General features: G+C 35.8%; 2 protein-coding genes across 2 annotated transcripts in view; one reads left to right on the top strand and one right to left on the bottom strand.

The window, feature by feature from the left end:
• LOC128999116 (flotillin-2) overlaps nucleotides 1-17,312 on the top strand; it is a 344,453-nt gene that overhangs the window by 296,348 nt on the left and 30,793 nt on the right. The gene's annotated exons all lie outside the window — the stretch shown is intronic.
• LOC128997784 (uncharacterized) overlaps nucleotides 5,669-17,312 on the bottom strand; it is a 28,763-nt gene continuing 17,119 nt past the window's right edge. The window contains exons 5-13 of the mRNA XM_054423472.1: nucleotides 13,423-13,678; nucleotides 12,310-12,565; nucleotides 11,601-11,776; nucleotides 10,811-11,092; nucleotides 9,952-10,229; nucleotides 9,083-9,365; nucleotides 6,819-6,953; nucleotides 6,204-6,560; nucleotides 5,669-6,058 (exon numbers count right to left, since the gene is read on the bottom strand). Coding sequence (XP_054279447.1) covers nucleotides 5,708-6,058; nucleotides 6,204-6,560; nucleotides 6,819-6,953; nucleotides 9,083-9,365; nucleotides 9,952-10,229; nucleotides 10,811-11,092; nucleotides 11,601-11,776; nucleotides 12,310-12,565; nucleotides 13,423-13,678 — 2,374 coding nt within the window. The 3' untranslated portion in view covers nucleotides 5,669-5,707. The remainder of the gene's footprint in view (nucleotides 6,059-6,203; nucleotides 6,561-6,818; nucleotides 6,954-9,082; nucleotides 9,366-9,951; nucleotides 10,230-10,810; nucleotides 11,093-11,600; nucleotides 11,777-12,309; nucleotides 12,566-13,422; nucleotides 13,679-17,312) is intronic.

Here is a 17,312-nt window from a genome sequence, read left to right as displayed (position 1 = left end):
TCCGTACTATCCGGTTCTTTTTTGCTCAATTGATAAAAATAGCCGCAGTTTCTCAGAAAATAATGTAATTATGATGTAACTCAGAATGTATACGGTATTTGAGAATATCGAATTGTGGACATATTCAACCAAGTTGGAATCTACGAGACATGACGGATCTATCGACGTAACTTTACCTTTCACCGATTGTTCAACCGTTCAGTATGTTTTCATTACTTGGGCAATGTTCTCCACTACTCGCTCCATTAATTTTATCTATTTGTACCATTAAACCACAACGTATGTAATCGTGATATGGCTAGGTTAGATTTCTATATCAATCATTTAGTTAATAACATTTTTACCTTTGTAAACATATAAGTTTGCTTAGTTTTTTATCTGTCAGTGGCGCAACAAAAAATCGTTATTGTCACAGTTTTTTTTTTTTTTTTTTTACTTTAGTGAAATATTTGTCCAAATTATTGTTTATCCAAGTACAACCTCCATACAAGTATATTTATAATTTTTTTTTGACAGTGGTCTTAAATATTTAAAATGTGAGTAATTTTGTACTAGGCCTATTTACAAATTATATATAATATTATCCTTTAAATTATGCAAGGCCGGAGTTATAGTAGTTTACTCAACGATTGCGTTAATATAGTGTAAACGACACGAGTAGAAAATTAAAAAATCTTCTACGAGTGTCGTTAACACTATTTACGCGAGTAGCGTACACTACTTTACCTATGAGTGTTTAAATAACTAAAAATCACTACTCATAGGTTCACTAAGAGAGGTTATGTTTTCGTTTATAACCTCTCATTGCCACTGACAGTGATGCAACGAAACATTGTACCAAACACTAATTGTAAAAACGGTTGCAGGTAAAATAGATTATTATTACTATGTTTCTGAAATGTTGTAAGCAAATAAGGAGAAGTTCTACGGATGATATAAATTATGTTACCTTTAAATTTTAGTTTGTTTTGTTGGTACAAGAATACAAGCATTCATCCTGAAAGTACATAAGTTTGACTATTGATTGGGAGTATAATATGATTAGGTCCATCGACAAGGAATTACCTTTGATGTTAGTTCAAAGGGTTTGGTATTATCATCACCATTTTAGTGTGGCTTTGTTGGTGCCTAATTCTATTGTATCTGTTGTGTTAACAAATAAAGTAACTGGCTTATTGAAAACAAATGATTGACTGTGCAGGTGTAAGCCTGGGTCATACGTACTTTTTATCAAATATCCTATAAACTGGTTATTGTATGCAATTTAGGTATTGGCTTTGTATTTTCGCATGTTTTATGTATTTTGAAAACTGATCAGAAGACAATCTTTTCTAATCGATTAAGTTTTTTTTCAATGTTACTCTAATTATTTTACCTACTACTAGTCCAGGACCTGACTAGGGTTCTGTGTGCATGTCGTGTATAGTGAATTTTGCTTTTGCATTTCAATATAGGTGTCTTAGGAAGTGTTTTCCACTCGGGTGTCAAGTTCGCACCTGGTACGTTTTCGAGCTATGACGTCATCAAAATGGCGGCCATTGATTTTTTTAAATCGTATATTTCGCAAACTATTTGTCGGATTGGAATGAATGTTTTTTTGTTTGAAAGATAATTTTAAATGCTACCTGTTTTACATTTACACATTTGTTGTATGTTTAGTACATTCTTCGTAATTTTGCAAAAACCTGTATTTTTAAATATTTTTGAGTTGTTTTTGTTTGTAACGTTTTATTGATACAATTTATCAAAAACCACCAATGAAAAAAGTTGTAGAACATTTAAAAATCTTTACAAAAATACCAAATTCGATATGTTTTACTCAAAAGATTACGTCAAGAAACTAGATAAATCTCATAAAAACACCAATTTTGGCGCAAAAACGCCTATTAGTCCGGCCTCTAGGGCAGTTCGCAAGTCTTTTAAAAATAGTTTCGCCATTCAATGTTGATGTACGTGTCTAAATAAGGGTTTTCAACTCGGGTGTCACGTCTGCACCCACTGCAGTTTCCGGTTATGACGTCATTAAAATGGCGGAAAGGGCTATATTAAAAATAACGATATTTTACATACCATGTATTGGATCGGAATGAACTTTTTTTTGTTTGAAAGATAAGTTTACATGCTATCTTTCTTACATTTGCACTTTTGTTTTATGTTTAGTACATTTTTCGTAATTTTGCAAAAACCTATATTTTTAAACATTTTTGTGTTATTTTTGTCGATAACGTTTTATTGATACAATATATCAGAAATAACTTAAAAACAAAGTTGTAGCACGATATGATTTACTAAAAAGATGACGTCAAGAAACTAGAAAATCGTACAAAACAACCTAATTTTGCGCAAAAACGCATATAAATCTCAATCCATGCAAATGGAAATTCGCTTAGTCGAAAGGATTGCTGCACCGGGGGTATTTATATAGTGGAAACATTCCTATGGACTAATTACATTGATTTGTTGTGCTTTTATTTGCATAAAAGAGGGTAATGGTCTTATTTTAAGTAAAATAGCTGGTGAAATCGTAACATGTAGCAATTTTTAAGACATCATAACCGGAAACTGCAGTGGGTCCAGACGTGACACCCGAGTTAAAAACACTTCTTTAGACACATACATCAACATTGAATGGCGAAACTGTCTTTATAAGACTTGCGAACTGCCCTAGATGCTGGACTAATAGGCGTTTTTGCGCCAAAATTGGTGTTTTTATGAGATTTATCTAGTTTCTTGACGTAATCTTTTTTATAAATTGTATCAATAAAACGTTACAAACAAAAACAACTCAAAAATATTTAAAAATACAGGTTTTTGCAAAATTACGAAGAATGTACTAAACATACAACAAATGTGTAAATGTAAAACAGGTAGCATTTAAAATTATCTTTCAAACAAAAAAACATTCATTCCGATCCGACAAATAGTTTGCGAAATATACAGTTTAAAAAAATCAATGGCCGCCATTTTGATGACGTCATAGCTCGAAAACGTACCAGGTGCGAACTTGACACCCGAGTGGAAAACACTTCCTAAGACACCTATATTGAAATGCAAAAGTAAAATTCACTATACACGACATGCACACAGAACCCTAGTCAGGTCCTGGACTATACAGTTTTCTTAGAATTTAAAAGTTTCTCATAACAGCATAGTTTTACTCATAACAACACGGGTAACGGACCAATGAGGTTCAAGGATTGAGAGGGAATAAGTAAAATTGTAATAATTCTAAATTAAACTAATCAGCTGTTCATGCCAATTTAATTGTTGAGTGGTGCAATTAGTGTTTGGTACAAGGTACAACGCTTCGATGCATCACTGTCAGTGGCAATGAGAGGTTATAAACGAAAACATAACCTCTCTTAGCAGTTATGAGAAGTGATTTTTATAAATTAAACACTGTTGTAGGTAAAGTAGTGTACGCAACTCGCGTGAATAGTGTTAACGACACTATCTTTACGCAATCGTTGCGTAAACTACTATTATTTGACAAACATGAATACTTGGAAATTAATGCTATTACAGTACCACGAAGATAAAATTGTCTTTACATCTGGTCCGACAACTGACTTAGTAGTTGGCTTTTTAGTGTTATAGCATTTTTTAAATAATATAAGTTTATACTATTGCATTGTTAGACAGATTAGCAACAAACTTAGATTAAACTCCATTGTTGATTTTGCTATGGGTCAGCAGAAGACAATTCACAGGTTATTTCTGTCTGGTCTAGAGGAACTTTTTATACTATTAGTTTCTCGATTCGTCCTCTGATGTCATTACCAAAGAGTAAAAAAGAAATCGTTAAGTCTACCCTGAAATAAGAGCGACCCATTTAGTTGACATCAGTGAACTCAATTGTCGACATGAACAAACACAAAGTAGGATTTAGATCTTGCATTAGGATGAAAGTTTGCTCGCAATATTCCAAAATCCAAGACTGCACTGTGAGATGTTAGTCCTGGTCGAGATATGTTGACATCTGAGTAGGAACTGTGGTTTCCTCATCGCCGTGAACTGAAGAGACGAGCTGACGTAATCGATCAACACCACGCTGCAGCAACCTGCGTACTCTACCACTCTTCGATTTAACTTTTACTAGCTAATTTGCTTAAAGGAAGTACCGGTATTGCTGAAGTCCCCATGGAGAGACCTAGATCTGAAACCTGTATTTTGTTGTATCGTTCCACATTCTAATGTATTCATTGGAACAGTATTGTTTGGACTGAGCGTAGATTTAAATTCAAAACCCGTTAATTACGAATCTGTTTGAATAAACTCAACACAGCAACCGCATAACAAAGCTTATTCTACACTCTACAGGCTTGCAGCTACAGGTAATAATATATCGTAAAATGTCAAATGTCAATATATCAAATCTTCGTGTTTTCTTGAATCATTTACTCCCTGAGTTATCTATAGAACTAAGTTCACATTTATTAATAAGCTTTTTCAAAACAATCCTACAAGACAGCTGGAACCCGCTTATTTTGCATGTTTGCTTTGACGAATGACATTTTTATATTCACTATAATTAAATTTTTTCACGTTTAGTATTGTTTCACAGACATTCAAACTTATAATCCCAAAGTCTTCTTTTATTGCCTAAAGTACAGTATTTTTCATTATGACCTTTTCTAGTTTTCATGGTTGTAATAACTAATCTCTAGTAATTTTATTCCTTTTATGCGTGATTTGAGATTGAATCAGTCCCGGATCCAATAAATGTTCTACCATAGTGACTTGTTTACACGAACTTGTCTAGTCAACGCACGCCAGTGTCGGGCTCGTGGAGCGACATTTAGCAACATGGGAACGCTGCGGCACATCCAGAGCCCTCATTACAATGACATTAGCCTACATTGATAAGCCGCCCTTGCCCCTGCTTCCCTACATGATGGCCCATCACCCGTCTATCATATACTCCTGGCATTCATATATCCGATAAATTGTGGTTCAATTCATATATAATCTATCGCTGGATACATTCGCCATTCTAAATCATTCTACCACATCCTACAACCTGATACATTCATATACACTACATCTTTCATATTTAATCTGTATATACATTGTTTAATTAATTGTTCGTTATCCCTTACCTAATCTACCCACCATCGCATGCATTTGTCCCATCCTCCATCTGTGGCCGCAACGTTGCAGGGTCCGGCACTATGACGTAATGTCAGCCACACGACACCGCCCGCCACCGTCAACGCAATCCTGATGGATTTGTCGTGTCCGATATCGAAACTGTCGCGATATTGATAGTAAAAGATTTCCTGCTGTACGCTCGATGGATTCGCAATTACACTGAGGTTTGTAATACGACATTTAACATTTTAGTAGACGCTTCTATGGTATCAGAATGGACAATTGGACGCCGCCACGTCTGGTGGTTAAATCTAAATAAGTTTGAGTAACTTTAGTTTTGGAAACATCAGTTTCGAGCTATTAAAATTCATTGTATTGTGTTAGATATTTACCCAGTACGCGGTTCAGAGGGATTTTAAATAATTCCGTGACATTGGATGGTTGTTTTGTAGGGGAAAATGTTCTTAGAAATTTAGTAAATAACTAAAATACAGCTTAGAAATCTTGTTCGTCGGTACGTAGGTGTAAAGAAAAGTTAAGTCTTAAGTACGTATAAAATTTATTAAAAATTCTCGACTATTTTTTAAAATAATATTTACAAAGGTATGACTTTAAATCACAAGTCCCTGTGCTGATCTTCGTCAGTCACAGAAACATCTTCGTCCTCAAATTCTTCAGAATGTTGAATCTCTAAGGACGAGTCGGTAGCCCTTCTCTTTTCAGTGTCCAGAATGTAACCGTTCCTCATGTCCATCTCCTTGGACTCCATGAAGTCCCTGATGATGCTGTCCGCCACGGTCGCCATGTCCTCACCCTCAGTAGCCTCACGCCTGGTCCTGTAGTGGAAGTCGTCCGCGGCGTAGTGTAGGTCTTCGCCCCCCAGGGCTGCGTTCAGCTTGTGGAAAGTCTCCTCACGAACCTCGCCGAACATCTGATCAGCCACCTCGTCTGTTTTTGTTGTCTGTTCCTGGAGAAAAAGAAACCGTTAGTATTTTATTTTTCGTCGACTTTCTGTTTGAGAAATGGTAGAATGTTCCTACTTGATAAATATACGCACGCCTTGCTAGTAAGGTTAATTTCGAATTAATTTAAGTTAAAACTAAGCGGTTTACCTTTTCTGAGGAGGAGGTGGGCGTGTTTGTATTGTAAGTGGAGGCACCCACCTGTTGTTTGTCCCAAGCCATGGTACCCGGCCCTGGAGCAGAGCCCAGCACGTTCTCCTCCAGGAACCCTGGCTTGTAGAGATCCCAATGTGCCTTGATCATATCAGCCACCTTCTCCGCTATCATGATGACCGGAGCGTTGGTGTTGCCACTGACGATGGTCGGCATGATGGATGCGTCTGCTACCCTCAGGTTCGGAATTCCGTACACCCTCAGCTCAGGGTCCACTACGGCCTCTGGGTCCTCTCCTGTGCCCATCTTGCACGTCCCTACTGGGTGGTAGATGGTCATTGTGTAGAAGCGAACCTGAACATCACAAAACATGTCATTGGGTTGAAAGATGTTCTAATCTTTGAAACGATTAAAGTTCACGCTTTCCAGTTGGTTGGGACAGTACTCAGGTAGTCTCAACATGTCTGAAATAATTTCGTATAACCCTTAAGAGGTTTTTTACATGCTTAGTCAATAAATCAACCCTATTTTCTTAGGTTTTTGTTAACTTGAACAACGTTATTCATACTATCAAGTCGTTTCACTTGTTTTACTATTGGTAAGTGCCCTTACCTGGCATTCCCAGTAGGCGTCAGACAGGAAGGGTAGATGTGAACACGCCGGCAGACTAATGTTGTGAATGTGAGTGTTGAGTGTTTGGAATGCTTTCGTGTGAGCCAAGCGGTATCCTATCTTGGCCCCTTCCACCTGAAAAACGGTTAATACAATGGGTTGATTTGAGATTACAGTAGGTTCTATACTAATCCGTCCTCTGGAGTATTCAATATGCTTAGTGGAAACCCACCAATGTGTGTTTAGTGAACACGATCTATGTATGCTATAGGCTACGTGCCCTCATCTAGTGGAAATAATGTATTTTCTTTAAATTAAATTAATATCCAATTTACTCATTTATTATGTTTAGCCATCCATTGTACAATGGGTAACTAAAATGGTTTGGTTACTCCAAGGATACATGTAAATTAGATTAACATTTTAATGGATACTTGCCGTGATATTTAAATTGTCGTTTTATCGTCCATCGGCCAACCAAAATGAATATTTCTTACATTGGGTTGCAGTAAACAACAAAATAAACGTGGATTTTTGCTTTTAGCAGATTTTAAATTTCATAATGCCAAAATTTTTGCGTTTTGAGGCATTCGTTAACAGTACCAGTAAGGATTTTTACAACATTTAAGTAATGTATTGTGCTTTGCTGGTATAAAGTTAATTATTTTCGAATAGTTTCCCCTTATAATAAACGATTCATTTAATACGATAATTGTTCAACTCTATCACATTTTATTGATTACACTTTTTCGTGGTTGTACAAATATTTCTGTTTGAAAAATTCTGACTCGTTTTTTCTCTCAATATTATTAGAGTATATTATATTTTTAAATGATTCATACCATACGTTTTATTGTAACTTGAGAGGATGGAAGGAAGGTTTAGTACGCCTTCCTCTGGTCGAACGCAGCCCGCTTAGGACATAAGTCAAGAGCTTGCAGGCGAGTCTTTGAAGGCGCCATCTTGGATAATTTCAAACAGCTGCTGAAGAGTTATTTACCGTCCAAAAATATCTTTTCAAACACCAGAGTTATTGTTATTTAAATGTCTAGTGTGATTATAAATTTTCTTTGTAGTTCTTTAATTGTTTTATGAGTTAGAACGTCTAGGCTCCAAGGACTCTAGACAAGTCAAATCCGACAGCCACGGTACCCGCTATTGTATTGTCAGCAGAACTACTGAAACTCTGTATCAGTACTTTATTCGTATTTTTATCAAATCAATGAATTTGCATAATGTTGATGAAGTGAAGTAATTTTAATTATTATTTGTCCCGGTTAAAAACCTGAGATATTAACTACTATTTTGCTAAAAGAAACGTTACTATTACTGTATCGATTTATATTTTTTTCCACTACTCTAGTTGATTAAACTATATGATACGTGTACAGGTAATGTTGAAAGATCATTCCTTACATAGCAACTAGCTAAAATAATTGTAATCCAATATAGCCGTTAATGTCATTTGCCAACTTACAATTGTGAGGATTGAATGTTGAGTTTAATTTCAATGTAATAATGCTCCACTTCATTACTTTAATTACAAAGTTAAGTTCACTTTTATTCATTGTTTTAGATTGAACAACATTTCTATGTGTTGTCTTGATTAAGTTAAATGCTTTCTTTCAACAACAACAAAGATAATATTTAAAATACCTATTTCATTTCGGCAACGCAACTAACCGTTAAAAGAGGTGTAAGAAGTGAGAAAATATTTGTGACAACTATCGTCCCATTGTATTCGACCAACTCTCCCAGAGTTCTAGAAAATGAGCTAAACTATTGTTACAACTAACTAGTGCCCCACTTATCATTGAACCTATTTTCCCCGACACTAAAATCAAAAATACTAAGTGCAAACTGTGGAAAGTCTTAAAATCCCGAAATCTATGGATTGGCGGCCATATTTTTGTAAACTGCTGAACTTAATTTATCCATTAAGGACTACTTTACGCTCCTTTGACAGCCCTTGATGGTTCTCTGACTTCTTATTTTTTCAATCCAAAGAAATATCTTTAGAGTGCGCAACAAGCAAAAACTGTTACATGGCTCCTCCATGAAGTCAGAAACATTTTCATCTGGGGAAATCCAAGGTCTTTGGTTCAAATCCCGCTAATCACCAGTGGATTTTATCCAAGTGATAGTGCCGAAACCCTATGGGCCTAGTCTGAAGTAATGTGTACAACGTACGTCTTTGTGAAGATGGTACAAAACACTTGCATACTGTATATTCATTCAATATATTCTAGGTACTCTGTATTCACCAAGGTCATGACGTCGTGAGGGTCGTCCAGATAGTTAGGGTGGATGAGAGGGTGAGAGTAGGCACTGTTGTCCTTCAGCAGGAGATGTCCTTTACTTCTGGGCCTCAGCAGGAGTGGCACGATGGTGAAGGCGTCCTTGTACAGGATAGGCTCGTACACTGAGGCATAAAGATCATCCTGTAGTCCTGTGTTGCGTCTGTTGAACAGACCCCCATCCGTGTTGTCAGCCGCGGAGGCGAAGAACAACTGAATATCCGGCCAATCAGTCTCCGCGTCGTTCATCCTTTTGGAAATTCCAAAATGGTTAAGTGCTAGCATAAAAATGTCAATAATTTGGCTTTAAATAATCTACAGTATTAAGTTATAAGTTTATTTATCACCCGGCTATTCTATTTTTAATAGGCCTTTAGATCATCTGCGATTTTATTTATACTTTTGATCGTATACGTTTACAACTGAATATTTCTTTTGGATCATTTTTATGTAATATCACTTGTATTAAAAATCGCAAATAAACAGATAGGTAGCTAATTTCTGTTTTGTTTGATTCAGACCTATGCTACCTTATGGCTTGTGAGGGATTATAAAGAAGTTTGTTGCATTATTTTGAGTCATATGCAAGATGTACTACCACTTCTCTCTATTTGAATGGACCAAAATTTGTTTTAATGTAGTTATTTTTATTTATACACTTTGTATTTTTAATTTGAAGTGTCTTGTTTATCTTCTGAGAAAGCTTTGTAATCCTAGTTCAAGAATAAAATATATGCACACTCTCTCATCTCTTGGATAAAACCAATCAGGTTGTATCACAAACAAAACAATTGATGCGCTCTGAGAGATGCCCAACTAACTGAAATGCTACTTACACTGTGTTGACAAAAGCCATCCCCTCAGCAAACGGAAGTCCATACAAGGGGCCAGTGCCGTTACGAAACTGTTGGAGGGTGTTTAGGGTCATGAGTCTGGGAAGGACGCAGCCGTAGCCGAGGGGCTTGGAGTCTTCAGGGGAGTCGAAGAGGTAGGTGGCACCACCCATGGCGATGTGGTCCTGGAGATTACTGCCGACCCCTGGCAGGTCTACCAGAGGTTTGATGTCCTTCTCCTCAAGATGTTCAGTTGGTCCGACACCCGACAGCATCAGAAGCTGGTAACAAAACTAGGCCAATCAATAGCTGCAACTGAATAAAGAACTTTTGACCAGAAGAAAAAAATTATCAAGGTTCTTTCAACTTCCTTGGTTTAGACAGGAGATAAATGTTAAAAAGCATTTACTCCTTGCTACAGCCAATCATTCACTAGGATTTGTTCAGAAATTAGTCATCATTAGAGTTTTAGAATTTCAATTTTACAGGATTACATAATTTCTAGAAGTACACCTTGACTACCGGTACTTAATATGGTAAAGTTATTAGGGTTTCTACATTGAAAACATTTCTCTCAGCACTTGTCTGTGTTGCCGAGTGAGTAGTTAGTGCTCACCTTCAATTCTGAACACCGTTGTTTGATTCCAAACAAGATAAATTCTAGACTTAAATACAACTTTTCATTGGGCAATCAATCAACGATTCTGTCAAACAAAAGGTCAAATGTTTGGAACCTAAACATTTTGTTGGGGTATATTTGATGTCCACGACTGTTAGAAGTTATCTATTATATTCAACCAACAGGCAGCATGACTCTTTCTGGAAGTAATTTTAATTTCTTCAATTTAAATTGTTCATATACCTGAGGAGACCCTATGGCGCCAGCACACAGTATGACCTCCCTCTTAGCCTTGGTCCGCACCACTCCCACCCCTTGCTTGTTGATGACCACCCCCGTGGCTCGCAGCTCATGTTCACCCTCCAGTATTATCTTCTCCGCGTGACTGTTGAGAGTGATGTGGAGGTTTTGTCTTTTAGCGACGGGTCGCAGGAACCCCTTGGCTGTGCTGCAACGTAAACCTTCCTTCAGAGTACCCTGGGACCGCGTGAACCCCAACTGACGTGGGCCGTTCACGTCTAGAACCTAAAAAGGGTTGTACAACTAAAATTGTCTTGTTAGCCAAGTGGTCATAGTGCTCACTTTCAAATTTGAAATTTCTAATTTGATTCCAGCAGAGTAGGTTCTAGATTCAGGTACAATTTTGGCTATCAATTAATGATGTTCTCTAACAAAAGGGTAATGTTAGATAGCTTGGATAGTAACAAAACGAAGGTCTGAAGGATTACTTAAAAAAAAAAAAATATTATTTGAAAATATGCACATTTCAATGATTTAAATATATGCAAAATAAAAATAGAAACAATTGTAGAGCTTTGAAAGGATGAGTTTACACTTGTTCCCAACCTAACCTTATTGTCGAGTTTTATAAAAATCAAAAGATGTATAATTAAGTACACAATTTAAGAGACTTGAAAGTGCTCTTACAGATCGCGTATCAAAATAGGGAAATCCAGGATAGGGAAGTTGATACTTGAGACATCACATGGTACGCACCTAGATTAAATTACTAATGGCCCAAGTAAGTTGTTACCTGGTAGCCAATCTCCTGGCCGGCCTCTAGGAATACATCGGTGATCGGTGAGTAGAACTTGTAGTGCTCCACTGTGAGGTAGCCGTCCTTGCCATGGTAGTAGGAGTCCCTCAACTCTGGGATTCTCATATCCTCGGACTTCATGAAGTAGGGAAGCACATCGCGGTAACTCCATCCTGCAGTAACAATCAATCTTTTGGTCATAATGTCAAAATGAAAGGACACAAATTCACCAACATTTTGATATTTTTTAACCTTGAACAGTCATCAAAATTATATTCTATTCTTCTCAAACTTGTCTTCCAAATGCCTTAAGTTGCTCCTGAAATCTTCAGTTTGTAATACAATAATGATATTGAAGTAAATAATATTCAAACTACTAAACATTTGATTCTCTGATTGTACTTTTTAATGTTTTTATATTAATATTGATGCAAATCAGAAAAATAATTTAAATAATTAGATCAGCTGATTAAATCAATTCATCTAGAAATTGATGTAACCATAATTTTTTGATGGAGTTGTTTTATAGTGGCTTGAAACATCAAAGAGGGTTCTTTAAATTCTCACACTGTGGAAATACACTCTCAAGTATTTCGGAATTGTATTGTTAAATCACAGTATTTGCATAAAATTTATCGCTCAAATAACAGAAAAACTATTCTTATATTGAACGGTTGGATCAATCGTCATTCTCTAGAGTTTGTACCTGGATTGCCAAGCTGTTCCCACAAGTCGTAGTCCCTGGCATTCCCTCTGATGTAGAGCATAGCATTGAGCACACTTGACCCTCCGATGACCTTCCCCCTGGGCCAGTTGCAGCGTCGCTCCTTCATCCCTAGACAGGCTGACTCTGAGGGCTCTGTCTTGTATTGCCAGTCAAGTGGGGACAGCTGCAGCGCAGGATAGGCAAAGGGAAGATCACTCAGGACAATCTCCTCTCCACCAGCCTCAATCAGCAGCACCTTGACAGTTGTGGTTAGTTATATTAAAGACTATACAGCATCCCCAAGAAGTACAGGAACTGATTTTTTTCAACCAATGCAGATAATGCTTTGAAGGTCCACGAACAAGTATCATACCTAAAATCTACTATTTTAACCTATCAAGTTTTCCATCCTACTGGGGACAGTCCACAAGGAGTTAGTAAAGAATCTTGAATGAAATCATAGCTTGGGTAAATAAAAAGTAGGTATTAGGAGAATTCAGTTCGATACCTGACCCCAAAATATTAATCCTGGCCCAAATGGCAGTATTTTAAAATGACCAATTTTAACGTGTCGAATAAAGCTTGGTTGTCAAACCCTGGGAATCCATAGTGCATGTGAAAAAAAACATTTCTGAATTGTGAATTACTCTACACCACTATTCAAAAACGGTGAAGGAGGAAGCTTATGAACATTTTCTGCTTGTCACTTCATGACAAAACTTCAGTTGTTCTAGATAATTTTTTTGTTAAGCCTCAATTTTTTAACTTAGAACCGTCACTGTTTCGGCTAGGATGAAACAGATTCGCGGAACTTTTTATTCTTCTCAGAGACCTTTAATTTAAAAATGTATTACTCGACCTTGGCCCTTTTTAAAGATTTCCTTCTGACTTCTTGTTATCTTTTCCCAGTATGATAGAAAGATATTATATTTTATTCAAAAAGTAAATTTTAGGTATAATACTTTAGTATAAATATTCTCCCTACATTCTCTGCAGCAGTTCAAAACTAAAATATCATCTGGGACTATCATTTGGGAAACCTGTATGTATCCAAATCAGTATACTCGTTTTTTCCTTAGTAAATATTTTCCTGAAACTTTTTATACAACTCACCTTCCACTCCGGGTTCTCGGAGAGTCTGTTGGCGAGGACGGCCCCTGCTGACCCTCCTCCTACGATGATGAAGTCATACTCATCGTTGAGTGTTAGAGGCCCCAGGTCACTCAGTCTGCGGTTTACCGTATCCTCTATGTCCGGACGGAACAGAGAGATTGTCAGTCGTACCAACATCACAAAGCTGATGCTCGGACCGTAGGACATTGCTATCCTCGAAGTCGAGTACATTCGCAGTGTTTGTCCGTCCATGGTGCTGAAAGAGTTTTATCGAATGATTTAATGAGTTTTTGAACAAAAGTAATTTGTTTCGTGAGCTGAAGAGAGTGTTCACTTTTTGTCATCATATACATCTACTCTAGGACCACCAATGCTAATCATTACCATATCACATAATTGGCTTGAAAATCAATTATTATTGTATTCTTAGTTTAACAATAGAAAAGGATTCTGAAAAATTAGGATTGCTGCCTTGAAAATTTCTAGGCTTAATCTAGCTGACTTATAATTATTGTAATTATGTATTTCCATCGATAATTTTTTATACAATATGTACAAGATTGAGAATTGTCTATTAGCAAAACTATGTTATTAATCACATTACAAACAGAAATTTGAAAACTTAAAACAATAAAATTATACATAACAAAAACAAAAGTATTACTTTCACAGTATGTGTTGTTTTCTTGTTGTGAACATTCTGTCCCGTTACTACAGCTATAAAGTCACAAGTTCTGAAGGGAAAGTTTTAAAAAAGAACTGAAGAACCTTTGTTTAGAAGATTAACTGGTTTTAGTGACTTAAATGTAATTTTGAAGATTATTAAGTAAGTTGGAGCACCTATAGAATGGGGCATTTTCATTAAACCATGTTTGATTATTTGTATATTGGAGTTAATTGAGTGTTTATTGTGAAATATGTGCTGTGTTGATACCAAACATCCACATAGGATGACCTAATACCAAGAAATTCAACTCAGGTACTCAGTCAGAACTTGGTGAGTTCAGTGACTTCTATAGGTAACTGTTTTGTGAGCCTGATAACACACACAACACTTAAACATTTTTTAGGTTGTAATTTTATTAAATTATTAACTGGTTTTGTTCAACTAAACAATTGTTTATTTTTTCCCAGAATTTCTTTTGAAACCTAGTAGTCTTCTGTATTCAATTTTCTCAATCTTAAACACTGATACTTATTTTCTATTTTAGTCCTTTTACAGCCAAGTTAACGATCGTGGAGGCATGGTTTTGCAGACCTCTCTCTACTCACTAGATAATATATAGGTTTTGTCTATTTCTCATGGGAACTTGGGGGCTTACGACTTATGGAGAAACAAAATTCTATAAGTGAATAAAATTGTTTGTATGTTGTCGTTAATAAAGATAAAGATTTGTTAGTGTTTAAAGAATACTCACCAGAAACATTTTCAATGTATGAGTTAATATTGTTTAAACGTCCTAAAATGCTATGTTTGTGAAACTTTACAAGCATTCAAAGCAAATCTAAGTGCTGGTAAAGGAAACCACAACTGTCAATATTTTTAAGACAATAGGTCTCTGCATTCTGGGAAACAATTTTCTTGTTATTTCGTAATTGCAAATTATAATTATAAATGGTTTGATTATAACAAATTATGCAGCAAATAGTGTGACGATAAAAAATAAAAAAATAAAAGCATATATAATAGTAAAATCTAGTATAATTAATTAAACTTTATATTGCTCTTTTGATGCTGTTTTCCCTATGAAATGAACTTTAAACTATCAACTCACCATGAATGGCATCAGCACTCGGGGCAGTAATGACCAATGGGTGTCAGCGACTGAGGTGCTTCAACATAGCTATTGCTGACGTAGTGTCATACCGTGTTTGTATACAAATACAGCCGCAGCCATTACCGCTTACCTGGCTCAGTCAAGGCCTCGGTCTCATAATATCAATGTTGATCACAACAATATCAAGTTCAACACCCTCTACAGTCTGTTATGTAAAGCATCTACCTTAGGTTAACCATACTTCATGAATTGTAAAAAAATTAGCTTAAGATTGCTTCATTAATGTCTTCCTTGATATTGTGTTTTCAACCAGAGTAGGAGATTGTTTACCATGAGGTACATTAAATATTATCTCATATTATGCTGAACATATCCTAGGTTACCGTATCAACTTGGATAGTTTGGTCTCAGAAATTTTAAAGCAATGTAGATAATGTAGAACCTGATACTGAGTTATTAAACATTCACTTTAAGTAGAGATCTCTACAGATGCTACCTGAAGTGAACTGTTGTAAAACATAACGAAACAACAATGCAACAATGGAAACAGCTGATTCAGTATGGAACAATGCTTTTGGGACAGTCTATAGTAAACGGTTGGATTGTTCATGGTCCAGCCATCGTGAATAGTGAGTAGAAACACTGAATTGTCTGTTTTGGCAATTTGTTTTACCAAATATACAAGATCCACTCAATCGCTTCATGGACTATGACACAATCGCCACGTTAAATTACATGAAATAGTATTGTACCTAAGTTTGGTTTACTTCTTGGCTGAATATTTCATGTCCAAAACAAATTGTTAAGCTGTTTCGTAATGTTGAGTTCAAAGATTTGACACTAACATAAATAGAAAGTAACATTACATCAAAAAGTTTACACTTGCAAATATATGCAACACAATCAAAGATCACACACAAGCATGCGGTGATGTTTACCATTGAGCTTTAAAACTTTTATATTCTTCAAGTTTTTAAAATTGTTATCACTGCCACAAAAATCTATGGCAATAACCCTTTTCTTCCTATCATCAATACACATCAATCAATGACTTAGCTATTGAATTGGTGCTTGGTGACTAGTATCCACTTTTTCCTGTTCTAGCGCCAAGGATATTAAAAATTCTATATACATACCGACATCTCTACTGAATTCAAGTTATTTATTGTCAAAAGAATGAGACCATACACCTCTTACAGTGTTCACTATGTTCTCTTATTTTCAGCACTTGTCAAGGTATATTGGAATCCAACACAGCCTAGTCTAGGTGAACAGGTTTGAAGATGGGGCTGAGGGCCTTGTCCCCATAAACCAGATAGCATCATATTAAGCCTTCTATTTAGTATTGCAATCACAGTTATGTTAAATAATGGATTATAGTACTTTTATAATATTAATTTTACTTTCGAGGTGACGCTGTTTTAATATCATAGCTAAACTTAATTTTTTTGCATTACAAAATTTAACAGCTTCCATACTGAAGCAGAACAGTTTGGTACTTTAGTGTTCAAACAATAGTAAGCAAGATTCCAATTTTATTCATGTGTTGATTGTTAGGTTTTTTTAGACTCAGACATGTGTTTGTTCTAAATATTGTATACAAACACAATTTGGTCCCTTTCATGATGCAATTTTGTTATAGGTAATCTTTGCACATTATAAAAAGTTTTAAATCAGTTGTGGTTTTGTACATTGTTAATTACAGATATCAAATAAAGTTTCAGTCTGAGAAATTTTGTGTTCTAGGTACGGTATGGAATTGACGATATTGTATTGTAATATTTCGACGACAAATTCACATATTTCCATTGCACAGTCCATCAAATATGGTTAGCACGTTTTATGCAGTCTATATAAGTTATGTATCGGTTATCGAGGTTTTTGGAGGCAATAATTAAACAGGCAACAATAATATTACTATATTTAAAATTATCACAGTGTGGGAGCTGGTATACGTGAATATTCCAGTCAGTTTATGTACAATAAATGCAATGGTACGCTCTTACAATATTTGTTGTCCAAACAAAATTTACAGTAATCTATAAAATAAAAATACCTCCTAACCTCAAAATAGAACTGAAAAAATCAACTTGACTAATTTTAGGGCTGCAA

Source organism: Macrosteles quadrilineatus, unplaced genomic scaffold, assembly GCF_028750875.1.
Source record: "Macrosteles quadrilineatus isolate MER2022 unplaced genomic scaffold, UCM_ALF_1.0 Scaffold_7__1_contigs__length_78375512, whole genome shotgun sequence".
Lineage (NCBI taxonomy): Eukaryota > Metazoa > Arthropoda > Insecta > Hemiptera > Cicadellidae > Macrosteles > Macrosteles quadrilineatus.
This window is presented reverse-complemented; position numbering and strand designations above follow the sequence as displayed.